The following is a 16093-nucleotide window of genomic DNA, read 5'->3' as shown; positions in this document are numbered from 1 at the left end:
GAATAAGCATGTGTCCTATTCTGTGTCCTAAACTCCTGAAACATTGGTGTCTCATTTTAGAGCAGTCAAAGCAATTTATGAAAGAAGTCAATTAAATCTGTAAGTGGGGGTGTGTGAAAAAATATCAGATGTAATCCCCTTTGTAATCACTGGCATTTTTCAAAAGTAAATGTAATTTAATTACATATTTTTTCTCAGTAACTGTAACTAATTACAATTACATTTATTTTGTAATTAAATGACGTAATTCCGTTACATGTAACTAGTTGCTTCCCAACACTGCTTAAAAGTACATTCTGTGACACAGAAACAGTAACATCTGTTGGACTCTTATATCGCACTATTATCAGCCAATCACATTCAAGGACCAGAAAGAACTAATAAATATTGACATATATATATATATATATATATATATTTTTAGTTAAGTTTTGCTAAAGATCTGTGTGAGAAAGTTAAAATAGGATGTGACTATCCCCCAGTTTCCTTGAAATTTGATCTCACAGGAAGGAACTTGTCAAGTCTTTGTCAACCGAAATTAATTATCAGGAGGCATCTGAGTGTGGCTTTAAATGTTTCAAATGCCTGAAGGCAAACATTCAAGTTATTTATGCACAGACTCATAAGCCTACAAAGACCTGGAGCACTGCTAAAAACGGACAGGGCCCATTACAAATGAAAGGACGCAATACCTGTATACACACAAACATTTCACTTCTACAATGGATGACTGACTCCTTTTGCAAGGGTATTTGAATGCCACTCTAGGAGTCACATTCTTTCATCAGGTCTCTGATTGGCTGTTTTTCACTCATGCGGTCAGAAGTAAAGAATGAGAGGTATGACTCAGGTGAGGGCTCACCTGACTGTGAGGGCAAATTCCCCCCAAGATACTTTTACCATATATGTCTGAAAGACCAAACATGGTCAAATACGATAAATATTGACAGTGGGCTCCTATGAAAAGTTGTTGCCAAAACAAAAGTATATTTATTTTAACCTAGCTGAATCATGCTGTGAAGACAGTTCATAAAGGGAAGCACAAATGAGATTAGTGCAGTTGTGAAACTTTCTAGTGACTATCTCTGATTAATTGTAAAGTGAAAATGTTGGTTTGGTCCAAACTAAAGGCAGGTGAAGATTTCTCAAGAAGCAGTGTGTCGTCATATGATTGAGCAGTAAACAATGACTTCGGACTGCAGTAATAATTCATAAGTGTGTGTCAATTTAAGATCAAACAAGTGACCTGGTGGGTGCAGCTTATCTTTTAGATATGGGAAGAACGATACATTTCCGCTGTAAACCCAACCCTAAGTATACAACATTCTCCAGTTCCACCTGCATGACTGTGAAGTTTGATGTTCAAAAGTGTTTGTTTGAGACACAGACTATTGTGTCTTCATATAATGCCAGTGACATGAATTATGCTAGAATATTATTTGTACAATGTATACATAATGTGTAATATATACACTGAAAATATTCAGAACACAATACATTTATTAAATGATCTTAATTAAAAAAAAAAACAATATGATAAATTCTCCAAAATGTTTTTTTATTAAACACACTTAATAAAAATGCTTAATAAATGATAATGTTTTAAAATTAAATTAACATTTAAATGCATTTTACTAAATACATGTCATTAAATACTTCATAAAACAAACTTGTGTCCTAATTTTCCTAAATATACTAAATAAAATGCTTCATAGAAAAAAGGCTTTTTTATTAAATAAACTAAATAAAATGCATAATAAATAAATAAATAAATAAATAATGTAAATAAAAAGGTGTGTCCTGAATATTTTTAAATTAAATAATCTTAAAAAATAATAATAATAATAATATTATGAAAAATTCTCCAAAATGGGTATTTTTTATTAAACATATATTATAAAATGCTTAATAAAGAAGAAGAAGAAGAAACATTTAAGTGGATGTTAAATGGATTTTAAATTTATCATAAATATTTTTTACTAAATGTTTTACTAAATACATGTCATTAAATATGTCATAAAACAAATTTGTCCTAATTTTCCTAAATATACTAAATAAAATGCATAATTAAAAAAAGTAAAACAACATGTAAATGAAAATATATTCCCTGAATTTTTTACAATTAAATAAATAAATAATAAATTTAAAAAAATCTCCAAAATGTTAATTTTTTAAATAAACACATTTAATAAAATGCTTAATAAATAATAGTATTATTAATTTAAAAAAAAAAAACATATATAAATGGAACTAAAAATTGTCAATTTTTTAACTAAATATGTCATTAAATATTTCATAAAACAAATTAGTTTCCTAATTTTCCTAACTATACTAAAAAAAATGCTTCATAGAAAGGAAAAAAGAATCCACTTTTTTTAAAAAATAAAATCAAATACATAAACAATAAATAAAACAACATGTAAATAAAAATGTGTGCCCTGAATATTTTAAATTACTTAATTTAAAAAAAGTGTGTATGTATATATATATATATATATATATATATATATATATATACACACATTTTAACTTGATTTTAAAATTAAAATACTATATAAAACAAATTTGTGTGTCTAAATTATGTCCCAATTTCTTAAATATGCTAAATAAAAATTATTAAATAAACTACATAAAATGCATAATAAATAAAACATGTAAATGAAAATGTGTGTCCTAAATGTTTAAATTAATTAACCTTAATAGAATTTCTTAATAAAATTTTTATATGAAAAATTGTCCAAATTGTTCTTTTTTATTAAATACACAAGAACATTTCAAAATAAATTTGTGCCCTAAATATCTTTTAATAAATACACTTATCTAAATACATCATTAAAAAAAAAGTCTTAATTTTCCTAAATATGCTAAATGAAATGCTTAATAAAAAGAAACCATAACCAATTTTTAAATTAAAAATTGGGCCCTAAATAGTAAAAGCAGTTCGAGACTTGATGCCAAGCTGTTTTCTAAATGTAATTGCAGCTTAATGCTGTTTAGCTGTGATTATATTCGCAGCCTTATGTGCTTTTTTGCTTAATTAAACCATCTGAATTACATATATACAATAGGCCTAGTTTATACGTGATTTAGCCTCACCTTAATAAAGCAGAGCTTTAAATAACCTCAGGTTTTAACTGTTTTGACAAAAAATCATGTGCCAATGCCTTACATCATTAATGCTGTTTTCATTTTTGGAAAATGACTTATGAAAACAAGTGGATAGGGGACCTTAAATAGTGATGACATATGCGGGTTATAAATGTCTCCATCCAGATATCTGCACACATCCAGACCTCCAGGCCCCACGAGAGAATACAAAGTGAACCTGAGCCTCCGAGTCTGTCAGGAGCCCATATAACTGAGAGGGCAAATCAGCCAGACATATTTCTTGCCCGGATGCTGCTCCTTAGATCAGCGTGTCTCTTTGATCCATATAGTAGCTGGATACGACTTCAAAGCCGAGCCTCGATAATCTGTAAAGCTGTGTAATTCCTCCGGGTCTCTCACTTACTCCATTGACACTTCAACAAAAGACCATATACCGTCTCGTATTATTAGTTATTTTGACATCTGAATGCATAAAAAGGTTTTGTAGGAGTTTGGAATAAATGACACACATTTACAACACGCACTGATGAGCGGTTTCCTGTAATCACATGACTTATTGCACCTCGGCTTGATAAAACGGCGGCGTTTGTTGTAGATTGGGTGGATCACACATTTTATTATCTTATCTACGCCTACACCTGTTCATAAGAGCAAATGTCAAGATTACACCTGCAATAAAGCATCAAAAGACACGAAGGAACATCACCAAGCTCTTGTGTAGGATTTCTGATGCAAACGTTAGCGTGTAATAAACGTTCTCAACGGGTGTGGCTAGCAACGCTATGCTATACAACAGGTCCATTGAGTTATGCATCTGACGCACAATGACGCCACATTTCTGAATGAACAAGTCACTTACACTATACGGGACTTTCCACTCCCTCAAGAAACGCCTGGGTTTCTTCAGAAAGAACTGAGGGCGTTGAGACCAAACCCCGAATGTTATTGTAAAGGCAAGTAAATCTTGTGGAAACATAAATGCTGAAATGCGAATTATAATTACGTAACTGTTGAGGACTACAAGACTAGTTCACAAGCACATTATGAGATGAAAATACTGAAAAATATTCAAAATTATTCTTATTTATAGTGCTGTCAAATGATCAATCACGATTAATGGCATCCGAAATAAGTTTTTGTTTACATAATGTGTGTACGGTGTATATTTATTATGTATATTAATACACACATACAGTATTTTTAAATACATACATTTATATTATATATAAGAATGTTTAATATATATACATTTTTCTTAAATATATACATGCATGTGTGTGTGTGTGTATATATATATATATATATATATAAAATATACACAGTATGCACACATATATTATGTAAAAAATATATTTTGGATGATTAATCGTTTGACGGTGAAAACAAAATTCTAAATATATTCAAGAAGTTACTTTCCCTCAAGAAAGGCCTGGTTTTCTTTCGGAAATAACTAAGGATATTCTAACAAAAGCCAAAACATATAACACTTTTCTAAATATATAAATGCTGAAGTTATGATGATGGCATAATCTTCCGTTTAAGAAAAGTGCGAATAAAAACATTGTGAAATATTAACTATAAACACTCAAAAATCATAAAGGCAGTCGAAATACAAATGTAGTTTTATGCAAATTTATTTAAATAAATACATACATCGTGAAATAACTTAATACAACATTGGTATTTGCAGCATTCCTTTGTAAAAATAAATAGATATACATTTTACATGTACATATCCGAAGCCTTACGGAGGCGCTTAGGAAAGTTCAAGAATTCAGTCTTGAGTGTTTTTCTTGTTGAAATCATTGCAGGTTTAATTCTGAAGACCTTCACAGACCAGCTCAACGATAGTCGCGATTCTGAGCACATGGGCTCCTTTCAGACATGCTTCGCTTTGGTCCAAGCTTCAAGATTCAGTTCGCTGTATCTCTAAATGAATCAAAAAAGGAGAATTCAGTGATTCATGTTGGTAGCCTTGAATCCGGCTTGAATTGAGATCAAACAATGCTCTAAACCACACAAAACATCTTTGTTCAGTAAATATCCACACTTGTTATCTCACCATGTTCGGCTTGGCTTGGAAACATCTCACGGTGCTCTCGCCTTGCATCGTTCCTGCTGTCCCAGAGACGTATTCTCCGATTCCTGTCGCGTTTTAAAGTCCTGAATGGCTTTTCTGTTCTGAAAGTCAATCAGAGCCATTGTAATGACGGCGTTCCAGCAGTTCTCCTCGCCTGGGCACCTGAAGTCGATCTCCTTATTGTCTGTGGTCACGATAGTGAAGTACACGAACTTCCCAGTGCGCTCCACACAGTCCACCTTCTTGATGGACTGCAGCTTGAGCTCTTTGCTCTTGTTCCTCTTCTGGTTGTCCGCGTAGATGTTCAGGCTGTCCGTGGTGAGGACGCACGTCTTCCTCTTCCAGAACTGGAGGAGGTTGTCGCTCCTCTTCTCCAGCTCGCCTTCCTTCAAGATGTGGGAAATCTCGGAGCCTGTCATTTTTGTGGCGTTTTTGGTAATGGCCAGGTTGTGGACGAACAGGGAAGAATAGGAATGTCCCAGAGCTTCGTATAATCTCCGCTGAAGTCGCCGACCGACGCTGTGCTTCTTCATGCGTGCGTAAAATCCAGGCAAACGCGAGTAAGATGCGGCGGAGACCGGCTCGGCTTTTAAAGCGTGCGTGTGCCCGTCCCTCCTGACGTCATGACAACTGTTGCCGGAGCATGAATGGAAGCGCGTGGGCGGCATTCTGGCATAGCGATCCGGAGGACTCAGGCCAGAGAAAACTTTATACCTCAAACATGTCCGAACTTAGATTGTCATGCAGTTCAAATGATTTATGTCGAATCTGAGTCGATCGTAAAAACGTCATAATTCTAGAAGAATATAATGCAGTATCAAACCAATATAACATATACTCATGCATTAGCGTGCTTTTAAATATTAAAAAAAATATATATTTATTTGCAATTAATTATTTACATTAATACAATTGCATACACATATTTAACGTAATTTAAAAAAGAAAACAAGTGTCTAGCATACACAGGAACTTCAGTCCTATTTAAAATGCATCCCAGGATGCAGCTCATGAAGTATAATGAAATCTAAACAAAAAAGCTCAAATATTTATTTATTTATTTATTTGTGTATTTTTCACTTAAATCCATATTTTGAAATTATGATGATGTAAATAATCTAATAAAAATAATACAAATAAAAATTATAAATAAATTCACAAAGTCACTTCCACTACAAAAATACCCGAGGATGAAAAGCTACAAAATATCATTATAACACTTTTGTAAACATGTAAATGCTGAAATGCCATATTATTTTTAAATTCTAATGCTATAACCAGCTATTTAAGGAAGGCACACAACCAAACTGTGATAGAAAAACATTATGAAATATTATAAATTAATTCAGTTAACCCATTTAAGCCCATTTGTCTTTTGTAAGCATTTTTCTAGAGGTTATCCATGTTTTATGTCTTAATGACATGCAAGTTAACTACCAAATAAAGGATTTTAAGAAGAAGAAAAAAGGTATTAACTAACTTCCTGTCACATAAGGCAGTCAACTTCCTACCCCTACTTCCAGGAAACATGACGAAGGCAAACCCTCCTAAAAAAAAGGAAATTGAGTGTGCAAATGACTTGTAAGTGCACATAACATATATAATAAGGGAAATGGGGTATACTGTTGCTAGCATCATGCTATTCATGTTATCGACTTGTTAAAAACATGTTAGCAACATGCTAGTGACATGCTATCTTCATGCTAACAACGTTTTAGTCATGTAGTATATAACATAATGAATATTCAAAGATGCCACAATCCTGCATAGCCGTTGGCTGTAAAAACCACAAGTAATTAAATACCCAAAGAAACTGGATAACCTTTCACAGGTGAGAATGTGTTGGTTTGTGTTTTTAAGTGTATTATCTCAATTTTACAAGTTTTAAAACAGGTGAACTGGTGAATGTCGTCAAGTCGACTGTTAAAATATGGTGGACGGCTTACATATAGCAGCCCATAGAAACAGTCACTAATGAGACATTTATGTGTACATATATATGGTTTAAAACTTGTTAATATCACGCTAGCAACATGCTAATCATGTTAATTTTGTTTTAACTTGTGTTAACATATTGTTAGCATAATGCTTATACAATTACCATGTTGTTAGCATGTTGTTAACATGATGCTAACACGTTTAGGGTTACTAGTAAAAATTAGACAAGTAAAAATTATTGTCTCGTTTTCAGAAAAAAATAAAATAAAATAAAATAAAATAAAATAAGTGGGTTTTTGCTTGAAACAGTCAAAATAATCTGCCAGTGGAGTAAGCAAAATAATCTTGTTTTCTGTTTGAAATAAGATTATTTTGCTTACCCCACTGGCAGATTATTTAGCTTGGTCTAAGGAATAATTAAAAAAAAAAAAAAAAAAAAAAAAAAAACATTGGGGAAAATAAATGCAGAACATGTTCACATAGGACACTGTTAACATGACTATATGCATGAAACCATTTAGAAAAAAATGGGCACAAATGGGTTAAAACTGATTTTGATCAAATAAAATTTTTTAATTACATTTTTGTTATTTGTAGAGTAAATAGCATATAGAGTATAGCAATTTTTCCTCATTTAAAAAAGACAAACTGTTGGCAAATTTAAAAGTACAGTTATACACAAACATATACAAAATAACTTAAAACATATTTAATGAAAATATTTATATATAATATTTATTATATATGTTAATTTTCATATTTTCACCTTTTTTCCATTTTTTTTTCAGTAGACAGACAGACAGACAGATAGATAGATAGATAGATAGATAGATAGATAGATAGATAGATAGATATAGATAGAATGATAGAACGATAGATAGAACGATAGACAGAATGATAGACAGATAGATAGACATAGAACGATTGATAGAACGATAGGTAGATAGATAGATAGATAGATAGATAGAGAACGATAGACAGAACGATAGAACGATAGAATGGTATATAGAACGATATAGATAGATAGATAGATAGATAGAACAATAGAACGATAGATAGATAAAACGACAGACAGAACGTCAGAGTCATGACCTGATTTCAATAAGGACTCACTTTTCTAAAAGTAAGTCAGAAGATTTCAGTTTTGTTTTTAGTAACTTCTCCTGTACAGTATGTTGGTGTACTGTTTTCATGTCATAATAGTTATAAAGATGTATAAAATGAGCTTAAATGTGTATAAAGAGGATTTATGGGTGTGATACATTATGAGACTATTATGAGACATTATGGGAACTATTCCTCAAACACAGACTTGAGTAAATCATTAATTAAGTCATTTGAAGTATGACAGCGTTTATGTTATATGAAGTCATTTTATACCCTACATTCAGTCTTTGTTCCAAAATCCAGTCTGGTTTTGAACTGACAGTATCAAAAATGCCATCAAACGACCTTTGATCAACCATCTTACCCTTTCCTTTGATTTCCACTCCTTCAAGTGGGCTGTATTATGGTTACGGCCGGGTGTGTGTGTATATGTGTGTGTGTGTGTGTGTGAGCAGCGTCATGAAGAGACGAGGCATGTCTGCCGGATGACTCACATCAGTCCCGTTGATTCCTGAGGGAGGAGTCCTGCCAAACAAGGAGTGCTGGGATTTTGCCACCTCATTCTAGCTCTGGCCAGAGGTCACTTATGATCCCATCTCAGCCGCTGTATCCTAGTATGATCAATCATAGCTGATTTAGGATCAGAGGAAAAACAGAACTTGTGGCTGCTTTTTTGAGGTTTATTGTCAAACCTCATATTATCATAAAGGCTTTTTGTTTCTAGAGACCAATACGGGTGCCGGTGGGCGTATTTTGATTCCAGGCAGTGACCTCATTATCTGTGGGAAGTCATATCAAGGTTTTAGACATCAGTGGGATGAGGTTTGGGATCCGAGAAAGGAAGTTTAGACTGGTTTGGGAGAAACACATATCAGCAAGTTGGGTTTTCGGGTAATTTCCAAACGAATGAGTGAGGGACTGTTTTGTGGCCTTATAGAATGATTGGGACTATAATTTGGTTAAACTAATCAAGTCTGTTCAAGCCTAGTTCACAGCCCTGTTTATGAATAACTACAATGATGTGATTCACACTGTAATCAGTCTCCACCTTTATTTCACAAAAGCTAAACAGAAGTTACTCTAGTTTATTAGACCAAGACGCTGTTGCATAACTGTGTCACTGGATGGAGTGTGAAAAAAGACTCTAGTTTAGTAGAATTTAAAATTTTGGAAATAAGTTAGGAAAAATTAATTTCTTTTGATTTCTTCATTGAAGTGAACAAACAAAAACAAAACAAAAGGTCATCATGTTAAATAGAATAGCAGTTTGTATATATAACAAATGTGAAATAGATTATTTGATTACCTATATAATATAAAATATTTTACATATAATGTAATATAATTTAAAATATTTAAATATAAAATATATACATTTATAAATATTAAAATGATTTAATATTTAATATTTAATAATTATGAAAATATATTATATCAGATAAAAAAAACATAAAACAAAAACATACTATAATACTATAATACTATTTAACAAATAATTTTATTATTTGATTACCTAAACAAATATAAAATAGTTTACATAAAATGTAATATAATTGCAACTATTTAAATATAAAATTATAAATATTAAAATGATTTAATATTTAATAATTCTGTTTTATTTTCTATTAGGTCAAAAAATATCAGTTTTCATGTTTACATGTTTTCACTATACTATTAAAACTGTTTTCGTTGACTAAAATTTTACTGATGTTAAATGAAATAATTAGAAATGTTGTCTTGGAACTAAATGAAATTAAATAAAAAAGTACTAAAATTACTAAAATTAAAACTAAAATGGAAATAAAAATAAAAATAAAGCTATGTGTATATATATATATATATATATATATATATATGTGATTAAGAAAGCCCATAACAAAAAATACTCAAATTATAAACTAAACTAAACTAAAAAGTTTTAAAAAAATAAATAAATAAATAAAAAAAAGCAAAATAGCAAATTAAAATCCAAAATACTATAGATAGACTGAATTACTAAAATGATTGAATTTACTATATGACTGAAAATGATTGAAAATAAATAAATATTTTATCTGATGTTTTCACAGTCAAGCAGTTGCAAAAATAAAGATAAAATTGAATCCTTAAAAAATTGACACTTACAATTTAATCCAAAAATAAAATAAAATAATAAAATAAAATAAAATAAAATAAAATAGCAAAGTTTCTATCACCTTGAAGTACCATCACTCCAAAAATGCTGAGTTAAAAACAACCCAGCGCTGTTATATAAAATAAAAAAGTTGTTCAACTTGAAAAAGTTAGTGTTCGTGCTGCGTTAAATTTTTAAGTTTATTCAACTCAAATATCCACATTTTCCATGTAGTAGAACTTAACATTTCATGTTGCCTAAACTTAAAATTTTAAGGCAGCACGAACACTTAGTTTTCTAAGTTGAAACTACTTTTTTTTTTTTTTTTTTAACAGTGTATTGTTTAAAAAATACTACATTTCTTGCTTAAAATAAACCCAAAATAGGATGGATATGTTCAAAAAATACATTTATTAAGTTGAATAAATAATCATTAAATAATAACCTTTTTTTTAAAAAAATTGCTTATTAATAAATGTTTACCTTTTGATTATTGTTGACGCCTCTAGTAATTATGTGTCTGATTTTTAATTTCCAACCTATTTTGGGTTCATTTTAAGCCAACTATTTCGTGATTTTTAAACAATAGTTGAGCTACATAAAACTACCCAGAAGGCTGGGTTAAACATTTAACCCAGTCGCTGAGTCAAAGCAACCCAATTGCTGGGTTTGTCCATATTTCACCCAGCACTGGGTGGTACTTAACCCAGCCTTTTTCTTTAAGCTGATGTGAACACCTTGGTAGATGAAAATGTACTGTGGTTTATATCAGAATGTCACAATACTACATTTTGATACCTCACTGTACTACAGTGTCATTCTCATACATGGGAATTTAGAGAGCTTATTTGAAATTGTAAAATATATCAGTGGAACCTGTGTCCTGCCAAGCTGAATGGAGTGAAAGTAGGTTGAACCCAGTTCTGAGATGCAGTGAAAGGCCTGAGCACCAGAGTGCCACAACAACACTGCAGCTGTTACCTGACGCTTCTCAAGCAGGATTCCTGGCCTGTCAAAGCCCTATCTCTGTCAAGAGCTCTCCTCTCCAATTGTTTGGGACAACTATTTTTGGCATCTTGATCTCCAAGCTTGATCTCCCACAAAAAAGCTTCAGCTCTTTCCTCGCACTCATAAACGTATGTAGCGTAGTTATTTGAAGCATTGTTCAGATAAGCCAGGTCTGACGAGGCCAGAGCAAGTGCTGCCGTATCGTGGGAAAAAGAACAAATGGCGCAGACGTCCGAGGGAGGCATGAGAAACTATTGTGAAACAATGCACAGGGATGAGAAGTGCTGACACATACGAGTCATGAAGCCAAGTGCCATAACAAAGCCTGATAGCTCTTAATATAAACCATACACGACTGCATAAACAAGTCCAGAAGAATGCCTGAATTAATGGATAATAGCATTTTTGACAAAGCTGTACATTGGTAAGGAGCATGCAATTGGTTGGACCTACTGAACGAATATGAATACGCCCTTTATTGAACAAATTGCTGGTTTGTGAATGAACTGAACGAGGCGTCTCGTTCTTAAGAATCTACTGGCCGACTGAACGAGAGTGGACATGATGTTTGTTTAGCTCAGCATGTGAGTCAGCCTCACTATGAAATGATGTAAGAACATTTTTGAAATCATTTAATGATGTCTTTTTTTGGTTGATAAAATCATGCTGGGTAGTTGATAAAAAAGTGAAATATCTGCTTTGTGAGGAAAATGTTTATGACGTTAAACACTATTATTAACATTTTAGATAAGGAGTAATAACACTTGTTTAGGTTGTGAACGACACTGAACGAATCAGTTGACTTGTACACAAAGACTAACTTGTTGCCACCTACTGACACTGATGCTTGCTTATAGAACAACCACAGGCTCGGCGCCCGCCTGCCTCCACTCACTGCTACCAATCTACACTCCCTCCAGAACTCTGAGATCCGCCAGTGAGCGACGCCTCATTGTACCATCACAAAGAGGCACAAAATCACTTTCCAGAACATTCTCTTACACCGTTCCTGGTTGGTGGAATGATCTTCCCACCGCTATCCGGAATGCCAACTCCCTAACAACTTTCAAGCAACTGCTGAAAACCCATTTCTTTCGACACTACTTGACTTAAAAAAAAAAAAAAATTCCTTTTCTACTCTTTTCCCTTTCTAGCTTGTACTTAATTGAACAATGCCTGTTATATGGTATTTTGAGCACTTCGTAGGTCGTTTTGCTTCTTTAGGACAAATCGCTTGATGTATTCCCCACCTGTAAGTCGCTTTGGATAAAAGCGTCTGCTAAATGAATAAATGTAAATGTAAATGTAAATGTACTGGCAACTATTGTTTAACCTGCACTGAATGAATCTGTCAATGAATCTTTATGGTGAATGGTTCAGTGATTCATTGAGCTCCTTCAAAAAAGACTCACTTGTCGCCACCTACTGGCAACTATGGTTTAACCTGCACTGGATGAATCTGTGAATGAATCTTTATGGTGAATGGTTCAGTGATTCAATGACTCGCTCAAAAGGACTCACTTGTCGCCACCTATTGGCAACTATGGTTTGACCTGCACTGGATGAATCTGTGAATGAATCTTTATGGTGAATGGTTCAGTGATTCAATGACTCGCTCAAAAAGACTCACTTGTCGCCACCTATTGGCAACTATGGTTTAACCTGCACTGGATGAATCTGTGAATGAATCTTTATGGTGAATAGTTCAGTGATTCAATGACGCGCTCAAAAAACTCACTTGTCGCCACCTACTGGCAACTATGATATAACCTGCACTGAATGAATCTGTCAATGAATCTTTATGGTGAATGGTTCAGTGATTCAATGACTCGCTCAAAAAGACTCACTTGTCGCCACCTACTGGCAACTATTGTTTAACCTGCACTGAATTAATCTGTGAATGAATCATTATGGTGAATGGTTCAGTGATTCAACGACTCGCTCAAAAAAACTCACTTGTCGCCACCTACTGGCAACTATGGTTTAACCTGCACTGAATGAATCTGTCAATGAATCTTTATGGTGAATGGTTCAGTGATTCATTGAGCTCACTCAAAAAAGACTCACTTGTCACCACCTACTGGCAACTATTGTTTAACCTGCACTGAATGAATCTGTGAATGAATCTTTATGGTAAATGGTTCAGTGATTCAATGACTCGCTCAAAAAGACTCACTTGTCGCCACCTACTGGCAACTATTGTTTAACCTGCACTGAATTAATCTGTGAATGAATCATTATGGTGAATGGTTCAATGATTCATTGAGCTCACTCAAAAAAGACTCACTTGTCGCCACCTACTGGCAACTATTGTTTAACCTGCACTGAATGAATCTGTGAATGAAACTTTATGGTGAATGGTTTAGTGATTTAATGACTCGCTCAAAAAGACTCAATTGTCGCCACCTACTGGCAACTATGATTTAACCTGCACTGAATGAATCTGTGAATGAAACTTTATGGTGAATGGTTCAGTGATTCATTGACTTACTCAAAAAGATTCAGTTGTCGCAACCTGCTGGCAACTATGGTTTAACCTGCACTGAATTAATCTGTGAACAAGACTTTTTGGTGAATGGTTCAGCAATTTAATGATTCGCTAAAAAAGACTCACTTGTCTGCAACTACAGTTTAACCTGCACTAAATCTGTGAACAAATCTTTTTGGTGAATGGTTCAGTGATTCATTTACTTACTCAAATGATTCACTTGTTGTCACCTTCTGGCCAACAATTGTTTAACCTGCATTGAATAAATGTATAATTAAAAATATAAAATTTAAACAAATCTTTTGGATGAATGGATTCCAAAAATATGGGTTACTGTAAAATCCATGTAAAGGTAGGCTGTGCAGTTGACAAAATTGAAAAAAAGTGAAAAATGCTTTGTGAGGAAAATGTTTGTGATGTTAAACACTGTTATTGTTTTTAATAAGGAACAATAACACTTGTTTAGGTTGTGACACTAAACGAATCGGCTGACTTGCTCAAAAAGACTTAATTGGCGCCACCTACTGGCCAACTGTGATTTAACCTGCACTGAATAAATCTGTAAACTAATCTTTTTGGAGAAAGGTTCAGTGATTCATTGAGCTCACTCAAAAAAGACTCACTTGTTGCCACCTACTGGCCAACTGCAGTTTAACCTGCACTGAATGAATCTGTGAACAAGTCTTTTTGGTGAATAGTTCAATAATTCAGTGGCTCGCTCAAAAACATTTGCTTGTCGCCATCTTTTGGACAATTATGATTTTACCTGGACTAAATAAATCTGTGAAGAAATCTTTTTGGTGAATGATTCAGTGACTCATTGACTCATTCAAAAAGACTTGCTTGATGCCACCTAATGGACAACTACAGTTTACCTGCATTGAATAAATCCATTAACGAATATTTTAGGTGAATGGGTTCACAAAATACTCAAAAAAGACTCTTTTTTCGCCACCTACTGGCCAACTATGATTTCATCTGCACTAAATTATTCTTTGAACAAATTTTTTTGGTGAATGGTTCAGTGATTCAATGACTTACTCATAAAATATTAACTTGCCGCCACCTCCTGGCCAGCTATAATTTAACCTGCACTGAATAAATCTGTGAACAAATGATTTTGGTTAATGGTTTAGTGCAGTGGTCAGCAACAGGCGGCCCACGGGCCAAAACTGGCCCGCCAGCAATAATATCTGGCCCGTGCCCACAGCCAGATTATGTTGATAGTGCCTGGTTCTGAAATAGATCAGTCATGACAACAACAGTTACTCACAATTTATTTAAATCACCTTTGAATAAGTGTTTGCTGTTCACTTTCACTTTCGATTTCGTGATCATGTGCACTCTGTGTAAAGGGAGCACATCTTACAATATAACACTGTGTCCTATTACACGACACCACAACATACGATAATAGGAGTTTTTGTCTTAACTAGCTGCAATGGTGATGTGCAAAATTTCTATTTTAGAAACAGTTTCTATTTCTGTGACATCCCGGCATTTTGCATGACATTTATAGCTATACTGAAAGCAGCAAAAAAAATAGTTTACCTCATACCTTAGATCTTGAAAATAAATTTAAGCAAACATGTTAAAACTGTGGACCAACAAGTGTTTTCCATGATGAAAATGGTATCAGTCACTCAATATTTAGTTTTAACCATGTTAAAAAGGTTTGATATTTCTGAATTAGATTATAAACTGGTCCAATTAGAGTGCAGTGCAATTCTGTGCTTCTGAATGGCTGTGGCGTCACGTGACTCACATCTGGTGTGGACAGCTAAATTGCTTGTTGCTGGAATGTTGTCGAGTCATGTGTAGTTAGGACATGGTGTATGATATTTGTCAATGAGCTTAGGATCTTTTGAGCAGCTAGACTTGATCAGGTGCAGTACTAACACTCTGTGCTTAAAGGATTTGCTCTGGTGCATCAAATCAAGCACTCTGTAATGACAGGTAAACTTACCAGTCAGGTGTTTGTGATTCATTGACTCGCTCAAAAATGATTCACTTGCCACCAACTATAATTTAACCTGCACTGAATGAATCTGTGAACAAATCTTTTTGATGAATGGTTCAGAGACTCACTCAAAAAGACTCACTTGCCACCAACTATGATTTAACCTGCATAGAATGAATCTGTGAACAAATCTTTTTGATGAATGGTTCAGTGATTCACTGACTCGCTCAAAAAGACTCACTTGCCGCCAACTATAATTTAACCTGCATAGAATGAATCTGTGAACAAATC

The 16093-nt window shown here is 33.4% G+C and overlaps 1 protein-coding gene across 1 annotated transcript; it reads right to left on the bottom strand.

The window, feature by feature from the left end:
* Positions 1 to 4726: 4726 nt before the first annotated feature.
* Positions 4727 to 5771, bottom strand: phlda2 (pleckstrin homology-like domain, family A, member 2). The gene is made up of 2 exons (XM_051099021.1): positions 5171 to 5771; positions 4727 to 5037 (listed from the first exon to the last, which is right to left on the bottom strand). Exon 1 carries the CDS (start codon positions 5719 to 5721, stop codon positions 5197 to 5199), a length of 525 nt encoding a protein of 174 aa, XP_050954978.1. The 5' UTR covers positions 5722 to 5771; the 3' UTR covers positions 4727 to 5037; positions 5171 to 5196.
* Positions 5772 to 16093: the final 10322 nt, after the last annotated feature.

This window comes from Labeo rohita, chromosome 25, assembly GCF_022985175.1.
Source record: "Labeo rohita strain BAU-BD-2019 chromosome 25, IGBB_LRoh.1.0, whole genome shotgun sequence".
NCBI lineage: Eukaryota > Metazoa > Chordata > Actinopteri > Cypriniformes > Cyprinidae > Labeo > Labeo rohita.
The sequence above is the reverse complement of the archived record's forward strand: the minus strand, read 5'-3'. Positions and strand labels throughout refer to the sequence as shown.